At 33.4% G+C, this 21,023-nt stretch overlaps 4 protein-coding genes across 4 annotated transcripts; 3 read left to right on the plus strand and 1 right to left on the minus strand.

The window, feature by feature from the left end:
• Nucleotides 1-389: 389 nt before the first annotated feature.
• On the plus strand, nt 390-1,838 carry LOC139890289 (uncharacterized). Its single transcript, XM_071873181.1, has 4 exons — nt 390-496; nt 1,171-1,305; nt 1,442-1,598; nt 1,689-1,838. The coding sequence occupies exons 1-4, from the start codon at nt 390-392 to the stop codon at nt 1,836-1,838; spliced, it is 549 nt and encodes a 182-aa protein (XP_071729282.1).
• A 910-nt stretch (nt 1,839-2,748) lies between these two features.
• LOC139893972 (origin of replication complex subunit 2-like) lies at nt 2,749-7,810 on the plus strand. The gene is made up of 7 exons (XM_071877171.1): nt 2,749-2,796; nt 3,895-4,054; nt 4,402-4,508; nt 4,649-4,781; nt 5,660-5,954; nt 6,136-6,363; nt 7,253-7,810. Exons 2-7 carry the CDS (start codon nt 3,926-3,928, stop codon nt 7,450-7,452), a joined length of 1,092 nt encoding a protein of 363 aa, XP_071733272.1. The 5' UTR covers nt 2,749-2,796; nt 3,895-3,925; the 3' UTR covers nt 7,453-7,810.
• A 1,427-nt stretch (nt 7,811-9,237) lies between these two features.
• LOC139893973 (uncharacterized) lies at nt 9,238-11,605 on the minus strand. Its single transcript, XM_071877172.1, has 6 exons — nt 11,195-11,605; nt 10,971-11,099; nt 10,304-10,468; nt 9,884-10,189; nt 9,619-9,775; nt 9,238-9,466 (listed from the first exon to the last, which is right to left on the minus strand). Exons 1-5 carry the CDS (start codon nt 11,465-11,467, stop codon nt 9,635-9,637), a joined length of 1,014 nt encoding a protein of 337 aa, XP_071733273.1. The 5' UTR covers nt 11,468-11,605; the 3' UTR covers nt 9,238-9,466; nt 9,619-9,634.
• A 2,826-nt stretch (nt 11,606-14,431) lies between these two features.
• On the plus strand, nt 14,432-17,365 carry LOC139893974 (B3 domain-containing protein Os06g0194400-like). The gene is made up of 7 exons (XM_071877173.1): nt 14,432-14,582; nt 15,350-15,448; nt 15,589-15,620; nt 16,163-16,337; nt 16,440-16,646; nt 16,794-16,888; nt 17,243-17,365. The coding sequence occupies exons 1-6, from the start codon at nt 14,448-14,450 to the stop codon at nt 16,857-16,859; spliced, it is 714 nt and encodes a 237-aa protein (XP_071733274.1). The 5' UTR covers nt 14,432-14,447; the 3' UTR covers nt 16,860-16,888; nt 17,243-17,365.
• The last annotated feature ends 3,658 nt before the right edge of the window (nt 17,366-21,023 follow it).

Below are 21,023 nucleotides of genomic sequence, written 5' to 3' on the forward strand. Positions count from 1 at the left end.
AATAAATTATAGTAATCTAACACATATATACCGATCGTCGACCTGAATTCTCACTGGGTAAATAACTGGTTTACATGTATAAGACATTAAAAAAAATCACACTTAAAATGGTGTACACAAGATTTCTTCTCCTTTTTTTTCAAAAAAAGAAAAGGAAATGAAAGAAAATTAACGAAAAATTGCATTCTTGAGTTTTTAAATGGATAAGGAAAAAAATCAATGAAAAAGTTATAAAAATTGAATTCTCGAATTAGAATGTTGCTCGGCCATTTTGGTGTTACGAAAGACAAGGGGTGTATCATGGACCTTCTCATTTTACAAGTGTGTCATTTGTTCTTTTAATTTTTTATTCGTGAAATAATATTCTTTGCTCCGATGATGACCACGTAATGGCGATTGGTGACGTTCAAAGTGACATTGAGATGCTCCAATTAGCTTCTTTAGGCGTAGCTATGAGGAATGTATCAGAGAAGGAAGAAAAAAGAGAGAAACAATTGTAACTAATACACGATTTTAAGAAGAAAAAAAACAATGATCATTTCTAGAGCAAATGAGAGAACTAACCAAGAATAAAATCATCACAACTTTAGGTAACTCATCTTACGAGCTTTTTTAGTAGAATGGTAAAGGAATCACTGGAAAGTAATATGCCGTAACTCTTGAATTTTTTTCGTAAGAAGGAAAAGAAAGGAAATCAACCGAATAAATAAAGTGTCCCATCCATTGATTTCCATTCATTTTCTCTAAAAGAACTTGAGAATGCACCATCAAAGTAATTTTAGGTGAACATATATGAAACACTTTCAAATGGAAGTGATGATGTCAAATCCATGATTAAGCTTGTTGAAATGCACCTTAATTTCACTTCACCAAAAATCAATAATTCTAAGTAAATAACTAAGTGAAAGTAAACTATTCAAAGATAAATTGGTGGCCATGTTCTTGATTTACTCATAAGAGATCACAAGTTCAAACTTCACTAGTAGAATGTGATCAAGTAAAAATGGTCATTTGGATAACTCGGTTTGACCGTGTAATTATTCTTCTTACTGAGATAGCCTGAACAAAGAACTCAGTCTTTATAAATTTACATTTAACTAAATGAAAGTTGCATATAGTTTTACTATGTAATGTAATGTGTGTTCCTGAGCGCGATTTTTATGGGATTAGGGATAGTAGGGTCAACGTATTCAACAAAGAAGATCATAAAAATGTCAACAATGAATGGATATTAATAAAGGAGTTGACGATGAAGAACATTTTATATGATTATGAAGATTTTTTGAGAAAGGCTACTTCAAAGGGGTAAGCTCATGCAAGCTCCATATGCTATCAATACCACCATTAAAGTAAGTCAAAACTTGCTAAATGCCTTCAACCCTCTTACACAATATAATAATTAGTGATATATGTTATAAGTTCATAAATCATTGGTTGTCAGAATGGCAAAAATATTATCATCTATTTCTACACGCCGCTTAAAGGGTGATTGGTGCTCTCAAGCCCTGCCAGACATACTTGAAATTATGTCAGTGGGTACATCAAAGTGTTTTAGAGTCAGAATGTTGCTCAGTCATTTTGGTGTTACGGAAAATAAGGTGCGTATTAAGGACCTTCCCATTTTGCATATGTGTCATTTTTTTCTTTCTAATTCGTAAAACATAATTGTTTGTTCCAATGAAGATTAGGTAATGGCGATTGATGATGGTGAAAATGACATTGAGATGCTTCAGTTAGCTTCTTTAGGCGTAGCTATGAAGAATGGATCGAAGAAGACCGAAGCAACAACAAATGTTATTTGTGCCACACTTTCAAAGGAAAATTTATTTTTTCCTTGAAGTTATAAAAATGGCGATTTTATCATTTCATTTGTGTCACATGATGTATGTGTTTGAACATATTTTCAAAGGAAAATGGTTTTTCCTCCCACCTAATCAATTTAGCAATCATTTTAGCCGTAGTAGTTTTTAACATGTGACATGCAATTATTTTTCACACTTAAATCACCTGTCAATGATTAATTAAGTATGATGATAATTAGAAGAAAAAATGATAAGTGGATAAATAATTACTCATTTTCAAAGCTTATAATTTGTTGGTTATAAGTTAGAATATTAGAACTTATTTCGAGTCTCGTTGAAATAATAAGCTCTCTAAAGTGGGCTTTTCCAAACAATAATAGAGAAGCTAATTAAATAAAAATAAGCAATTCAAAATATATATATATATATATATATATATATATATATATATATATATATATATATATATATATAGCCACTCAAAACACTCCGGTAAAACATACGGAGTATTATCTATTACCTATTTTACCTAATTGTGAAAGCATGAATAACAATAACTTTGTTGATGTAAACAATTCACTATTTTTATTAAACATTTCATTACATTTTTTTACTATCCTACCTCAATATTCGTTTATTCAATTTTTTTTTTATTACACTCACTACAAGTAAAATATTATGATAGCAACATATAGTAAAATTATTTTTCTCACCAACGCACGAGTTATACCCAACTCGTTTATCCTAAGGTAGTAATAAGTACAAAGTTTGAAATATTGATACGGTACTTTACAAGGATGAATAGTAAAAACCAAAACATAAAAATTGAGAACTGACCAAACCAGAGGGACTAAATTTGTAAATTACTTAAAAAGCTACTCCGTACTACTAGTTCCGAAGACGGTACCCTTTATTTCTCATTTTCTTTTAACCTCTATCTCTTGACTCTCTCATTGACAAGAACATTCATTTTAGCTATTGATCTTCTTACCAGGTAATTCTCCTTTCCTCGTTAATTTTCTCAACTTTAACAAGGAAAAAATTTCTTAATTTTTCTTAAAGCCCTAATTTTTCTTCTCTTCTTCTAGAATGTACATATATATAAACGCACAAAAATTTCTACCAATTTGGCCCTATTATATGCTTAAATGATTTTAGCGATCTTCTATAATTAAAAGAATGAAGCTTAATTAGAACAATGAAGGTTTTAGCCTCTGTTTTTTAGGGGATTTCTTACTTTAGGTATGGACCAAGTTAAGAAACCATAAAAAGGTAGGCTAAATTGGAAACCTGATTTGGTTTGGTGAATATTGTGAATGTTGTGTCTAGTATGATTTGATGAATTTTGTGTTACAAACTAAATACTACGGAGTATAAATTATCTTTTCACTAATGAACGAAATGTGCAAGGCCAAGAGTTTTTGTAGTTATAAGAATAAAGCTTTTAGTCTCTGTTTTTTATTTAAGGATTTCTTACTTTAGGTATAGACCATGTTGAGAAACAAGAAAAAGGTTTATTTAGTCTATGTGATGCATACTCAGAATCTCTGCTTCTGTTCCTTCAACTTTAGTTTAGTTTCATTCATGTGGTGATATTATGCACATATTTGTGTGTCTTGGGTTGTATCTGCTTATTAACCATATATATAAAATGTTGATATGGTAACCATATTTTATACAGGTTGTAAATGAATTTTGTGCTTATGCTCATTATCTATTTATTTGTACTAGGTGTAATTCATTTGAATTTTTAAAAGTTTGTATTTTTTAATGGCTAGGAATGTTCGAAAATTATTACGTTTTTATAATTCGATATTCATAAGGTTAGATAGTAATTTTATGTCATTCAGAGTATTGATTCAGAATGATTATCAAACAATGATTTTCATTCATAATCAAATTGATTCAGAGCTTTTGAACCATTCAGAACACTGAACCATCATTCAGTTTTATCAAACGCACCCTGCAATACTCCGTGTTACTTTTAGCGGGAAAATTGGCGGGAATCTTAGTGTAGTTAGGGCACAATCACTGGAAACGCATCTCGTATTCCTTACCAAATTGATCTTCTTCTCTTCCATTGGAAGTGCAGTTTGCAGAGATATATTTTAGTTTCATCTAAAATGGATGAAAATGATATCGATGAAGAGGAATTTGAATTCTCAAGAAACTATTTTTTAGCTAAAGAATCTGGAAAATCGGGGAAGAAATCAGCCCGTAAGCTATCAGAAATTGATCTCGTTGATGAACAGGTTATTATATAATAATCTCAATTATTTAATTATTTTTGTAATTTAGTTTAATTTTAATCTTTTTTACAATTACAATCTTCTCATATATCCTATATATACTATATACACTCCAATGAATATATAATTTATAATACTTGTTTATTTTAGAATAACATTGCTGTGAAAATGGTTATTGTGTTATTAGTAATTGTTTCTTATTAAGCTGTAGGTGATTATTGAATGCATATCGATAAACAGGTGTAGGAGTAAAAAGTATATTACCTTAAAAATATGTCATTCTGTAAAAGAGTTAGGTCTTAACCCTTAAGTCATAGTAACAATTTTCTTTTGGAATCCGAACACCGCAGGATCTTCGAGCTGAGGTGTCTAAGATCGAGCCAAAGCACGAGAAAGAAATTGCTTTGTTGATAAGTAGTTACAAAAGTTTGTATAATGAGTGGGTTTTTGAGTTGAGGTATGTATTTATATGTTCTTCATTCATATGGTGTTAATCTCCCCTGTTTGTAATATAGGTTCATTTAATTCAATCTTGTACTTTTTAAATGAATGAAAGATGGGAACCATTGAAATGTCCTTTATTCTAACTGAATGCAGATATGGTTTTGGTCTTTTGATGTATGGGTTTGGATCGAAGAAGAGTTTGATTGAAGATTTTGCTGCAACATCTTTAACTGATTATAGTGTGATTGTTGTTAATGGGTATCTTCAGTCAATTAATCTTAAACAGGTATGCTGTTTAAATCCCATAATTTGGCTTGCAAAATCATGGAGAATTTTGATTATTTTGGTTTTTTTTGTTTGACGAGTTGTCTTCTAATGAAATGAAGGAAACAAGAACTATGATAGAAGTTATAACCATCTAGGAATTATAACTCAATGCCTTAGTTTCAAGTGTTTCTACGCTTAGAATGATCTTATGTCATTGGAGAAAATTATAATAATTCTAGCTGGGAGGTTATTTTTATATGAATTTTACTGTGTACCAGTGTACATTTGTAGATGTCAGTAGGGTCCTGCATATGAATAATCGTCATAACAATGGGGAATTTAGCGACACTAATGGCAATCCTGGTTAATATATGGTATTTTTTGTTGATTAATTTATGTTTTCAGTTATCAAGTAGGAATATGGGATAATATTTAACTGTGTGGCATTCTAGCATTTCTGTTTACTTTTTTCTGTTATCATCCAAATTGTGTTCACCTTTTTGAGTAGTTCTTGTGCATAAGATAATACACTCTTTTCAATTATCAGTTATCTATATATTGATTTATTGTTAATTTGCTATCCTCGATGGGTATATTAGCTCTCGATTTTGGATGTAACTTAAAGAAGGTGTCCATATGAAGTCCAAGCAGGGTGAAATTTGATAAATTACGTGTCTTTTTATATGTTTGTCTGTTACTTTTCTACTACTGGTTGTTTTACAATCAATAAAATGACACCCTTTTATTAGTTTTTTTTTGTTGAACCTGCTTGATGTGCCGTAGAAGCATATACAAAATCATCTTCATACAGAAAAGGCTAAACTATGCTTTATTGCTGTTAGTTTCCACAGTTCACTTGTATATATCTACTTTTTAATGAAGGACAAATATATGCAGGTAGCTACAGCAATGGCTGAAGTACTATGGGATCAACTGAAAATATATTCGAGATATGCTTCTGGGGGCTTGCAAAAAGATCAACAACCTTTTAATTCTCGATCAATGGATGATCTTATTGCATTTCTTGATTTGCCCCATGTGCCAGAAAATGAATGCTTAGTCTGTCTTGTTATTCACAATATTGATGGGCCCGGGTTGCGAGATTCTGATAGTCAGCATCTTCTGGCAAGAATTGCTGCTTGTTCTCATGTTCGCATTGTTGCTTCTATAGACCATGTGAACGCACCTCTTTGTAAGTGAAATACATCTAACAGACAAATCATTTGTTCATGATATAAAAAGATATCATGAATACACTTTTTCACTATGCAAGAATACTTAGTGCGCCAAATATGATTACAAAAAGATATGTAAATGGGTCATAATTGCTACGTTTATTTGGAACTGATTGTGTAACATAATAACATTGACAGTGTGGGACAAGAAAATGGTTCATGTACAGTTCAATTGGTGTTGGCATCATGTTCCTACATTTGCTCCGTACAACGTTGAAGGCGTGTTCCATCCGCTTATACTTGCTCATAGTGGAACATCACAAAGTGTCAAGACTGCCTCGATCGTCTTACAGAGTTTGACACCGAATGCTCAGAGCGTCTTCAAAGTTCTTGCAGAACATCAATTAGCCCATCCCGACGAAGAAGGTACCCGTTAAAAAATCTTCTTTATGGTTAGAGGTGGCAAAATGAGTGGGTTGGGTAGCAGGTCAAAACAGATTCGAATCAGAACAGATTAATCTTTTTAGTAAGGGTCAAAAGTCAAAACAGAAGGGCTGGGATGGGTTTATCAGAAAGACTTTTTGTTCCGAATTTGTAAATTATTTTTTTGCTGCAAGTTTTTCACTTTATATATGATAAAAATATTAATTTGATTTTTTGAATGAAGCAATTTAGTAGGATATATGTTAGAACAATGTACGTTGCGTGACTTATGACTCTTAAATTGAACAAAATATTACCCGAATTGACCGTTTATAAGTGGGTTAAAATTGTTTTTTCCCCATTTGGCACATCAGAAAGAGTATTACCCAAATTGACCGTTTGTAAGTGGGTTAAAATTGTTACCTTCATTTACGGTGGTTGGATTTTAGTAAGTGAATGAACCCATATGTCGTAGTTTGTTTTGATAACTACTTGAATTAGCCCATACTGAAATTGAACAAAAATATCTTATAGTAAATCTTTACTTTTTTACATATTACCAAAAATGGTTAGGCTACAATTTTCTTAAGAGGAGTGTACCCTTCAAAAGTGAAGGTCATGGGTTCGAATTCACGAATCTGAAAAAATTAATCTTGTCGTGGCCACGGAGGTTCACCCGCGATGGCTCTGGGTTGCTCGCAAAGCAGGACCTGGGATTGACTCGCAAAACGGGTCGGAAACCTAGGTATACGAAAAAAAACAAAAATATGATAATTAATAAATTGGTACTTGACCAAAGTTACTCGACAAGTGATTTCATATTTGAACCTACTAAGCATTTTATCAAAAAATGTGTGATCATATATTGAAAAGCTTTTTTGGTTATATTCAGGAATGCCCATTGATGCGTTGTTCACAAGTTGTAGGGAGCGGTTTTTGGTGAGCAGCCAGGTCACACTGAACTCCCATTTGACAGAATTTAAAGATCACGAACTGGTCAAGATAAGAAGACACTCTGATGGACAGGACTGCCTGCACATTCCACTCTCAAAAGATGCACTTGAAAAGCTAGTACAAGAGATCAACCAATAGAAGGTTGCCACCTCAGCAAATCACTTTGATGGATATGACCCGTCGGGCCATTTTTTGGAAAAACACTTAGTTGAGGTTATTAGGTATCATTGTTTCTTAGGATTATGGGGAATCATCTTTGAAGCAAAATTGTTGGCGGGTATGAATGTGATACGACAAAAATGAATGTAACGGTTAGGTTTGGTACGGAAATTGAGTAAGATTTATTGTACCAAATCATAGAGTAAGTGGACAATGATGGAAGATATTAAGTCATCTATTGAGCAGTAGAGGGATCATGTGTTAGTTATATTACTACTTTGAACATACAATGAGTGATCAATAGATGGACCATTTGTTAGTCACTTTCCTACTTTTGTTAGAATAAAAAAAAAAAAAAAAAACAGTTCTTGGTTTGGTTTTATTGGAACTGATTTTTTTAGTGGAAAGTTTTTTATTTTTCAATCACAAGAGACACCAGTTTTAATCTATATATAATACAGCATAATTTTTTAAACAACAAAAGCTAAGCTCACTTGTTGTATGAATTAGGTATACGGTTGTTATATGGTTTCGGATTGAATAGATTAGTTGTAATTTCTTTTTTATTCATGTACTGGTTTGGGTTCGTTTAATCACCTAACTAGAAACTGTGATGAGGATCTTGTGGAAACATACTACCATCCTAAAATGAAACTAATTATACACACTTCAAATTTTTACACATGGTTGTAGTGCAAGTATATATACATGTAAAAATATATTTTGCGCAACAACACACATATTCACACCTCTTAGATCATTCATATTCATTTTTGGTGCATCCGATTGAATATATGTACTGTGATCACATCTTTTGTTTTTATGTACTTGAAAAATGCAGCACTTTATGTCCTTCAAAGGAAAAAAAAAAAAAAAAAAACATAAGAAAGTTACTGGAGGAATGTTGCGGCCAATTTGATAACTTTCTGAAACAAACTTATATCAGTGTTTTGAGGTTCAACGTCCATATAAGTTTATGGTTTTGAACTTATTCATTCAACTTCAGCCTTTTGAAGGATTTAAATAATGTAAGGTTGCCTAGATACATAGGTCATGGAAACAGTAAGTTGTCTTTCTGTCATGCAGACCACAGACGATATGGTAGATGTGTGTGATCTCCATCCGCTCAAAAAAGTAATGCCCCATTACTTGGCTAAATGGAAACCGGTCAAAAGTATAAAGTCCCATTACTTGGCTAAATAGGATAGTGAAATAGAACAAAAAGTGTTGACAATTCAGCTCAACCCGACCTATCATCAAAAGCTACACATTTTGAACCAAAAAATGTTTTGACCCATTACCGATCCAACGAGTTGGCACATCCAGATAGATTTATTGTCATTGATGTTTTCTTTGCCTACAATAAAACAACTGTTTGTTCCAATTTGAAACAGAATGTTATTATGAGACACCAGTGGGTTTATTGTTGTGAAAAGGCAAAAAGAGAACTTCACTACAAGCAATTAACTGAAGGTCTTTTGTCATGTTAAGTTCTACTAAATAATATACTCCGTAGTAAGTAAGAAGAATGTAAAATAATGTAAAAACTAGAAAGAGTGAGTAATATCCTTGAGAAGGGATTTCATATTATAAAAGCAAATACGCAGAGTAAATAAGATAAATAAAACTAAAATGAAGCCAAATTGCCTACAAAAAGTAGATAGGTCATAGAAGCATATGGCCATTGACATGTGTCAGACTTGGCAAGGAAATTAAAAGGCCACAATCATCTCCTTTCGCCCCCAAAAGGACGTACAAAATGTAAATCTGATATTAATGATATTATAACACAGTGTAAGGTGGCAAAATAGTCAGCTAGGATAATGGGTTCGAAATCAAATGATGTCAATACAAGTGGGTCAATTAACTCGCATTTAATGCCCATTTAGATGTATTGAGATTGACACAATAAATTTGGGAATGTTGAATGTGAAAAGTAATCAAGATAATATAGAGTGATGATTTGGAACTTTAGCCTCCTGAGATATGAGACCTGAAATACATGCAAGAAAGGCGTCAGAATTTGTTGCGACTTCACACTACATAATTTGGTTCAAATGTTAGATGGTCAAACTGGTTTCTATATTTCTATTTACATATTAAACGAAACTAAGACATAAAACCTCTTTTAGACCTTCAATTTACCTCATTAGTATTCTCGTTAATATTTAATAGCACCCAAGTTCTTCAACCATGGAAGAACCTCTTCAAGACCTTCAGTTAAGCTTCTCGGCTGATAGTTCAGTTCTCTTTTCGCCTTATCACAAGAATAAGCCCACTGGTGTCTCAATACATACACAACCTGTTTTAATTCAAAACAAACTGTCCCGTTGACATCCTTGAAGATTATAGTATTGTAAAATATTGTAAAATCAGATTTAATTTAATATGAAGATGAAATTGAAAATACCGGGGGGCTGATAAGTGGAAGTTTTCCAGTTATTTTAGAGAAAAGAACGGATAACCAGCCATATATCTCGATCACAAACAGGGGAATGTGAAGCCAAGGCGTTTTTGTGTTGGTAATAGTAGCAGCTATATCAAAAACTTGATTGAATGATGCATTTTCTCCTGTAAGAAGATATCTTTCACCTATTTTACCTTTGTCTATAGCTGAAATGTGGCCATCTACCACATCATCAACATGACTAAAAGAAACTTTATCGTTTCCATAACCTATGTACCCAGGTAAGCGTCCATTAAACCGTTCGACTATCTGATGACAAGGTATAGATGATTTTACACTTTTAGCAAGTTCGGAACAATCAATACTGTTTGAATATGTAGTTAATATTAATATAAATATATACAAATATACAATAAAAATTACCATTTGGGCCACAATGTTCCCCATGGTGAGTTTACCAGGTCCATATATGACTCCAGGATAAACAGCTACTATAGGTACTCCTTCGTTAGCAGCTTCTAGAGCAATCTTATCAGCAACAACCTTTGATTTCTCGTACTCGGAACAGAAAAACTTTGTGGAATGCATCTATCATCAAATACAAGTATATTTATCTACAAATTGCTTAAAAAGTCTACAAGAAATAAATGAAAATTTGGCGGTAGAAACCATATTCAATTTCAAAAGAAGAGTGTTATTGTAATTGAAGAAAGAAGTACATAAAAACTATTGAGCTGACGACATTCGTCTTTACAAAAACAACTGTACTAGATCAGTTCAAATCATACACGAATTGACCACATAGATAGTTCATCAGCTTCATATTAGATTCCAAACATGAAGACTTATGTGGATGGTCAAATACATTAGAATTCACCTTTAAATTATCAATGTTTGGATGAAACGAATGACTCATAACTATAACTAACCTAAGCATCACATTAACTTAAAGTATTACTACAATAAAACCTAACAATTTGAAAAACCTAAAAGGTCAATTTAATATACATTAATAGCTAATAAGTAAAATGTTTAAACAATATATGATATGATATGATACTATTTCAAAATAAAATTGCAGAATTATTACTTGAGTCTCATCAGCAATATATCCATCAGTTGATCCCAAAGCAAAAAACGACGACGTATAAATAATCTTCTCAATCATATCCGTCTCCTTAAACGCTCTAATTACATTCTTCAAACCTCCAACATTAACCTATTAAATCATTAAAATTATAATTAAATTCAATAGTTAAACCTGATTTAATTATACCACAAAATTAACTTCAATCGTAAACCTATTTAACTCACAGTGATAAACTTAGAAGGATCTGGAAGCCAGGGGTCAACTAAAGCAGCAGCGTGAAAGATGATGTGGCAGCCAGAGCAGGCGGCGAGTAGTGATGGATAATCGGTGACGTCACCGTACGCAAGTTGTAGAGGTACGTCGTCGGAAAGTGTAGGAAGGAGGGAGAGATCGCTGGTGCGGCGAACGAATGCGCGGACGGAGTGGCCATGACGGAGTAACGCGTGGCAAAGTCTACCACCTAAGTAACCGGAAGCACCGGTCACTAATACTTTCATAATTCAACGGCGCTGGTTTCGGCAATTCGATTCCGGTTGTTTGCCCGTTAAGGTTCAGTTAAAAATGCCTTTGTAATCAATCATAAAGCTGAAGGTTGAATCAGAAGCCAAACGACTCAAATATGAATTACTCCGAGCTTGTAATATGGGCCCATTGGACTGCCTGCTAGAAACTGCTATAGACCTAACTAAGACCACATGTGGCAATGTAGAACTTAAAAAGTCAACCACGTGCATTAGGTTTAGTTGTTTCTTTGTGTTTAGGTTTTTTTTTTTTTTTTTTTTTTTTTTTTTTTTTTTTTTTTTTGGCAATATATATATATATATATATATATATATAAATAGATCAAATGATTAGGCAGATTACATAATTGAGTACTGAGATCTAATAATCTCTACAAACATTAAACGATACAATTGAAATCTAACAACACCAATACGCATTGAAACAAGAGCAGCTACAAATAAATAAGCTGCGACTCTGCCACAATCCAGACCAAGCTCAGAAAGGCTCCCCGAACCACTACCTCACCAACCCGTCAAGAGCAGCAACCGATCGTCAGTAATGCTCTGATGGGTAAGGATCGGTTGTAGTTAGAATCCACTTCGTTAGGTTGAGTTTCTTTTACTGAGCCTTACCGCACGTTCTTTAGTTGTATTTTTGTTCGTCTTTTCAACTTTCGATGAATTGACTTTATTATAGTACGCATTATCTTAGAAAAAAAAAATGATAAGATAGAAATTTGTTGGGAAAATGTGGTGGATGATGTCAAATAATTGTTGAAATGATGTGAATTTAGGTATAGTAGTAAGACTACTCGTTATGCCCTGGGCATCGCACACACTGCTGTGAGGTGTCTTTGAGGCGTTGAAGTGAGGTAGTGAGCCGAAAAAAGACGGCATAATCAACCTTAGTTGTTACTTCATTGGTAACGTGGATCGGCTCTATCAAATATATTAATAAAATTTTAGTTCTTATTTTCAAAAGAGGAAAAGTTGAGTTGAATAGAGAAATTTCTCTTTGAATTTTAACATAAAGATTTTTTTTAAGGATATGAAGATTTCGATAGAGATGAGTTGTACTCTGTAATTTTTTGTTGTCTTTTTTATGTGCTCTAGCCTAAAAATAGAATTGCTTTGTTGTTGCTATAAATAATAATACTACAATGAGCTATCAAAAAGATGTTCATAGTATACAACACCATACTTAGATCTCGTGTAGCTCGTGCGATTAGATGTTCATCTGAATAGATTTATAGAGTTGGTCATAGTGTTCATTAGATACAAGTGTATAATGTCAAAATTAATTGGTCACTTTGCAAGGTCTATGCGGTTCAATGTCATGTGGCGCAATGCCTTGGTAATTGTCCAAATTTTCATCTTTTTTGTTTTAATGAAAAGTCCTCTTCTTTATATCTATTTTTGGCAATAAAGAAGTCTATTGTATAATAATTGTTATAAGGCCAAACATTCCATAATTGATTTTAAGTATTCCATAATTTTTTCTGTTTATAAAATATTTTAAAATATATTCTATTTAATTGTTGTATTTTATTAATAATAATTATTATTACATTTAAATATAAATATTATTAAAATAAACTACAACATCACTAATATATTTTCCCAACACTTCCCCCACAATATTTTTAAAACAACTCTCTTTCCCACAACATCATAATGCATCGAATTTTCCTCTTACTACTACACATCATCACAATAATTTCTAACCATCACAAATGATATAAAAATTACTATATCATGGTAAGACCCTTACCTTCCAATGTGGAGGTCAAGAGTTCGATTCATTGCACCCACAAAGTTATTCTCCCTTATGGCCACGGAGCCTGCAATGACTCCGGGCTACTCGCAAAGCGGATAGTCGCCCTGAGATTAGTCAGTTAAAAAAATGTTGGATACACAGGTTACCAAAAAAAAAAAAAAAATTACTATATCGGTCCTAATTTAATGATGAAGTATGTTTATGAGAAGCCTCAAAAATAATGATTCACTATCACTTTTTAATGTTATACGAGAAATCTTATATTAATAAGTTAAAGATAAAATTGTCATTATGTATAAAGAAAATATTAACAATTATCTTTTTCAAATTTTATACATTTTTAGATATAACTAAATTGAGATGTAGAAAGTATAAAATATAGATAATGATATCCTCAAAATATAGATAATGATATCCTCATCGGTTAACATTGATAAATTAACTACAACTATGCATTAAATATTTAATTGTACAAACTACAAATACCAAATTTACAATTTTGATGGATCTATCAATTTTGATGATAGAAACATGTCTCATAATGTACTTTTTACAATTATTTAGTAAATATAGCATTTCTCTAAAAATGGTATTTTATAGATGTACATAAAAGAAAATTACGGTAAAAAGTACATTATGAGCAATGTTTGTAGCTGGAGCTTATTTTAGAAGCTGAAAACTAGAGCTTATTTTTTATTAAGTGTTTGGTGAAAAGTAGCTGTAGCTGGAGCTTATTGTCGTAAATTGACTAAAAAGGACAACAAAATATATGATATGATAAATAATTATATAAGGGTCAAATATGTAATATTAACTTTATAAGCCTAGGAGCTTATTTTTAGAAGCTAGTTCAACTAGCTTCTTTTTCCAGAGCTTATTTTTTTCATAAGCTCTGGAAATTATGTCAGCCAAACGATACTACTAGCTTAAGCTTATGAAAAAAATAAGCTTAAGCTCCCATAAGCTCCAATAAACTACTCGGCCAAACACACCCATAGTAAATTGATAAGTAATTAACACTTGCCCATTATAAATACCAGCTCACGTTTCAAATTTCAAATTGGATTGAACTCCAACGGTCGACTCTGATTAAAACCCTAAACAAATTCCATAAAATTCTCTTTCATCTTTCTCACCCCCAATTCCTTTCATCTTCTCTATCTCACAAAAACCTTATTCATTCAAGAAAGGAAAATAATGGTGGTATCAAAGCAAAGCTATGAGGATCTACGTAAGCAAAGGTTGGAAGAAAATCAAAAGAGGATGGAACAACTTAATCTTCCTCAGCTCACTCAAGCTCTCAAAACTGCTCACTCTCCTAAACCTTCTCCGGTTCGATTCTGTTTTATGTCTGATTAAAATTAGTTTGGGAGTCGGTTTACATAGTTGATTATGGAATTAAAGGCTAAATGAAAATCGTGATTTATTTCTTTGTTTTTAAATTAGGGTTTTGTACGAGAGTGTTAGGGGTTTGTTTTGGTTGAGAGTATCTGAACATGCCGTTTGTTCGCAATACACAGATAATCGGATATTATTGTTTGAAAAAATATCTTTCTTGAAAATGCTTTGAAAATGGAGTTTTTTATACTGCTAATACTTATTTGATTTTCTTTTGTGTGTTTTAACAATGGAAAGCTGGAACATGTAGGAGCTAGAGATAATTTAATTATTTGTTATTTATTTATTTATTTAATTATGAAATAATAACATTAGAATATAAAGTTAACTTCATAGCTTTCAGTTAGGGGAAGCAAGTTGTTTTATGTGCTTAAAGCTTCTTCATTTTTGGTAGTTATAATGCAAACACAATGCACATGCTGTTAATTTGTTAGATACAAATATGTTTTAGCATTTTTCAGAAGAAAATCACACTTTTGAGAATGTTGCACAGATTCCAAATTCTAGTTTTAGTCAAATAAATGTTTTGTGTACTAGTAGAAAGATGAAGCTTTCGGAAGCTATACTGATATTGGTTATTCATTAAATTAGGGAAAAGTAAAGATTTAGCCCAAATTCTAAAATATTACCTTTTTTCGAATTGGATATTCATGACAAATTTCGCTAAACCGTGTTTTCATTGATTTTTTTGACAATGAAAGATGAAACGAACAAAACCTCGCGCCATCGCGACAGAAATGGTGGAGGTTAGAAGGTCGAGTCGTGTTGCAAGTTTGCCTGCACCTGTTTACAAGGAAATCGTAAGCTTCTCTTTTTTCCTCAATCTCTTAACTTCTTTTTTTTTTTTTTTTTTTTTTTTTTTTTTGGTATTGTACACAATTTTATAAAAATTAAAAATCCATTACAAAAAACATTGATTTTGTTTGGTGTTCTGTTGTAGGTGGTTTATGAGAGAATTGGCTTACCAAAGAGGTAATTTTTTTTCGATTATTCAATATTCATTGCTCTTTCATTAACATCAATATTTGAAAGATCTATTAACAATTTTCGACTGCGTTTGAATTGGTAAATCTACATAGAGTGTCGGCATTCTGAATAGATCATTGAATTTAGGGATTGTTTGGGAGTATATTTTATAAGAGCTTGTGACGCGCTTTTTGTAAACGCAACACACATTTTCTTAGTGTTTGTGTTAGCATATATTAAGAAATAAAATATTCTTATTCTAATCAAGCCATAAGAATCTTAAAGTAATGCAGTCTTGTACTTTTATGTGTTAGCAGTTAGTAATAAGGGTTTCCAAAAAATCAAGCTTTGTATCAGTTTTATGTACCTTTGAGTTCATGTCTTTTTACCATACTTAAAATAGGATAAGGATAATCTAAAGGTTATTGTAAATTAAAGTTTGAGAAAAACTGATTTGCAGCTTCAATTTTTGAAGTATTTTATTATCATGTAAAATCAAATTATTATTTTAGTTAGTCGATTCTTAATGTTTATGTTGCATCAAGCAGTGGAAGAAAGTATAGCTACTCAAGAAAGGACTTGGCAAACAGAGTGTATGCATCCGATGAAGCTAGAGAATATGCTACAAACAAAGCTGAAGAACTTGAATCTAAGCTTGAAGGCGGTCATCCTTCGTTCGTCAAACCGATGCTTCAGTCACACGTCACTGGTGGATTTTGGCTGGTTAGATTCTTGATATTTGTTTATTTTTATAAACGAGCATTTGTAAATTCGATAATTTGTACATAACGTGATAACCTATGGTAATTGACATGGATCAAACAGGGTCTACCAGGTCATTTTTGCAGGAAAAATCTACCAAAAAATGATGGAACAGTGACTTTAATCGATGAAGACGGTGAAGAGTTTCCGACAGTTTACTTGGCTCGCAAGGCAGGACTTAGCGGTGGTTGGAGGGGTTTTTCCATCAGTCATGAGTTAGTTGATGGAGATGCGCTTGTTTTTCATTTAATCCAGCGCACTGTCTTTAAGGTTTTTTTTCTTTCTTTTTTTTCTTTCTATAAGTGTTACTTTTTTCCATTTTAGAACATGTTCTCGTGGTTTGTCAATTAGTAAAATAGAGTTTTTTTGAAGTACCAAACAACCAATGTAATATATTGTTTCCATTTTTGTTGGCAGGTGTATATTATAAGGAACAAAGATTATTATGCAGAGGATGAAAACAATGATGGCTCGGACGCTTAAGTTTGCACCAACCGAACAAAGTAATATAGGTACATTCTTGATTCAGCAACTGCATTGATTCAGCAACTGTAATCATACTTGATCACAATAGTGTTCGGATAAAGGTAGCAAAATGGACGGGTTGTGTATTGCATAGGTTTTGGTCAAATGTGCCAACTGTGACCCCCCACACTTATTTGTCTTAGTTTGCTTCAGTATTTTATTTTACTAAGCAATAAATCATAACCCAAATTGGCACTTAAACGAGTTGCGATTGCTTAATGAAAAAGGTAGCAAAATGGACGGGTTGAGATGACTGATCATGTTCTGTTAGCTGTGTCATAACGACTGACCCATAAACAATGCTAATATCTCATCTTTCTCTTTTTTGCTTCGTTTTCCAGGATATCGGTATTAGTTAACGGGATCAAATTCAGCACATTTTTGGCGTTATTTAACTAGTGCTGTTAGGCTTCTTCTATGTAAAGTGTAAGTTTAACCAAGGTCCAAAAATTATTATTATGAAGGATTTATTTAAGGAATGTAATTTATGGACTCCAAAATTAAATTATTACCTTTTCCCAACATTCTTGTGCAATGAGCATTGTGCATTAAGGCTAGTACATTGCTTTGTAGTTTGAATGATTTAATTCCTTTGAGGATATATTTAAGGATCATAATCTAATAATCCATGAACAAATGATATTATATTTACAACATTCAACCACAACAACTGTACATTGAATAATGTATAATGCATTGTAGTTTGAGAGATTCTAGTGTATTGGAAAAAATCTGATGCCATAAATCAAGGAACTGTGTTTTGAAAAATAAAGATCATAATAATTAAAGGTCAAATATAAATATTTGGAGTGGTTGAGAATGTGAGTATGATTGGAGTGCCAGACTGTCTTAAGACTTTGTATTGATTACATAACAAAATAACATGATTTAGCACAATGAAGATAGTTTGTTTACCTCTTAATTAGATGGTTTAGCGCTGAATGCTCAAACATTCAGCATTCAGTGCATTTGATTTTAAATTCTAAATGACAGATGGTGCTGAAAGCTAAATATTTCAACTCTAAATATATCAGAGAATCACAAGACCTTCATTCATATATGTTTGTGATTAGCAAGAGAGAGAGATTCTATAATCTCATAGATTGTAGAATTAATGTAAACTTACTTTCAAATTGCTATCTTTGTGAGTTTATTAAGTGATATTATCTTTTGAATTGTCTTAGGAATCTTGTACTTTGCAATAGAAGCAAAAGCTAGCTTAGGGATCATCTTCCTTAAAGGGAATTAGGAGGTTGATTAATTACATTGGGAATTAATACTTGTTCAAGGTGAAGACAAGTTGATCTAAGTTAGAAGTAATCTTTCGAAGGGATAGAAAGATTAGATGTGTTGTCTACAATGGGTACAAAATTTGTAAATCGGATATCCATCGGGTTTGAAGAAAAGGCTTAGTGAAGCAAACTCTCGATAAGAAGTATCGAGGAGTGGATTAAGGTGGATTAGTTACCATCCACCCGAACCACTATAAATCCTTGTGTTTATGTTCTTTACCTTACTTTCAACATTGTTTCAAACATAAACATTAAACATATTGAGTTTGAGTTGATTAAGTTGATCAAAGTTGAACCAGACACTTTCTTACCGTTTTTAAGACTAAGAAAGACAGTTGGGTGCTTATGGTGTTTTAGAAAAACCGACAGTAGAAGAGAGTTAAAAATGGACAGTTAAAAGTGGTCTAAGTGGTTAAATTTACAGAAGTAGCTATAGTGTGTTTAGGAGAGGTGCAATTTAAAATGTGGTGAGTGATATCTTTATTTGTGTTGTACTTTAAGTGATTGTCTTAGGGTTATTTATTTTTTTCTTTATTAAGTTATGTTTGTGTTTGTCTCTTAACGAGAAGGGATGTCTGATCTTACGTCTTCTAAAAACAAATCAATTTTCAGTTTAAATGTTAGATGAAACGATAAAGAAACAACAATTATATTTACTGAATGAATGAATGAAGAGCGGTAAAAAACAGATTATTAATTGGATAGTAAACATTAGGAGTAGTATCACCAAGTATTAGTTAGTTGGATTTTTTGGTAATGGACAGAAAATAACTTATGAATACAGACATATAGGAAATATTTTTCTAAATCTTCTTTATGTAACGTGTAACATGATATAGACGGTGAGTATGACTCATATCCAACTAATGATACCGCAACCAGCATGCGCATTATATACGTATGCGGGCAATTACTAGCGTGCGTACGCGTGTACTTTGTATGCGTTATGCGGTATGCGGTAGCGTATTGAATACCTTTGTTCCCGGAATGGCGGTTACTTGGCCATCAAGCCTAAATATCTTTTCCATAATTATATCCGAGATTCGGGGAGTTTGTTATGGAAAGGATTATCATGATCTCGGATGATTCTAGAATTAGGGTTTTGCCTATATATACTAACCCTAATTATCATTCCACGACATCATCACATTTTACGTGGCTCACAATACGTAATCATTATCATCATTCATCGAAGGTTAACAGGTTAGTCATTCTCGACAGTTTCCTACAGCCTTATTTGGGCCTTCGATCGACGACCGTCATCGAAGGTGGACTTAATCACCTAGCCACCCCGCCGACATCATCTTGTCGGCCAGGGTTATTCACGGTAGCCGGACCGGAGAGCTAAGTTCTAAGATCCTTAAACCTCTTTTAAACGTATTGAACATGCATATTAACCTCTCGGAAAATATATGCACGATCAAGTGGTGCTTTCATTAAGAGCTGAACTAATTCAAGACGTGTTTAATTGTTTTTTCTTTTAAAGTTTTGAATCATAAAGCTCATTACTCACAAAATTCTCGAATTTCTTGTTTCTTTAACAAAATCATGACTTCCGGGGAATCATCAGAACGTACTCAAACAGACAACCAGAACACGCTGTCTGGTAATCAGCAGACGCAAGCTATGACCACGGGGACGGGATACACGCCTTACCCCCCACCCGTGTCCGGCGAACCTTTCCAAAGGTATAAGCCGATATTTCCGGATGGAATTACACCGCCAAGGGAAAACTCGCCGGTTACAACCACGCGGCTAGATTTTTCTGCAGTGGATCCAAGAGTTATCTTTGCAAGCACTAGCGGCGAAACTGTAGGCCCGCATGTAGTATGCTGCGGCCAGGTGCTTATTTACAGCACCACGGTTTCAATCCCTCTGCAGACGCAGGGTTGTCTGCAGAATTCGTCATTTACACCGCTGCAGCCTTGGCATCCGCCGTGCCCAATTTCACAGTTTCTAACCCCTGCGGATGCGCAGGCATTACTTAATAGTTGGGGATTCGGTGTCATTCCAGACGTCAATTCTCATTGGACGCCGATAACCGCAGAACAGCAAAGCACTGCACATACGGTTGAACTCATAACATCATATCCTCAGGTCTCGCAGGCATCTGCGCCACAGGTTTCGGCACCTTTTCAGCCACCTGTATACTCTGCGCCGTCAAGCCTGCCTTCTTTTTCAACGCAGTAGCCTTGGTTATATCCGCAGATGCCGGGGCAACCTTGGCAAAATATTCAGGGGCAGGCGAATCTCGCAAGCCAATTTATGTAGGCGGCACCTCCTGACATGGTCCACTTATTTTCGCAACCTGATTTTGTTCAGGATATGATGAAGCGTTTCTTCGCAGGACTCAAAGGGGATCCTGTTAAACCACCCTTTGAGCTACCAACCACTTTTAATAAGTTTCCTCCGCATATAACCGCGTATCCATTTCCATCAGCACCAAAGATACCTCACACGTTAGGTACCTACAATGGCTTGACTGATCCAGATGATTTCCTGCAGCGTTTCGAAGGCGCAATGCGCACCCAAGGGTGGGTTGATCCGGTTGCATGTCAGATATTTCCCATGACGTTGCAGGGCATTGCGCGTGAATGGTTCAATAAACTTCCAGCATGTAGCATATCTGGGTTCATGGATTTGCGAACAAAGTTCTTGCTGCATTATCAAAATCAAAGGCCGCGCAAACGCACTCATATCGAATGTCACGACATTGTACAGAAGCCCAAGGAATCTTTGGGCGAATTTCTCACGAGATATACTAATGAGTGCTTGCGCATACTGAAATGTCCCGTTCATATTGATTATAAACGTTCCATATTAATTAATT

Source organism: Rutidosis leptorrhynchoides, chromosome 2, assembly GCF_046630445.1.
Source record: "Rutidosis leptorrhynchoides isolate AG116_Rl617_1_P2 chromosome 2, CSIRO_AGI_Rlap_v1, whole genome shotgun sequence".
Taxonomy (NCBI): Eukaryota; Viridiplantae; Streptophyta; class Magnoliopsida; order Asterales; family Asteraceae; genus Rutidosis; species Rutidosis leptorrhynchoides.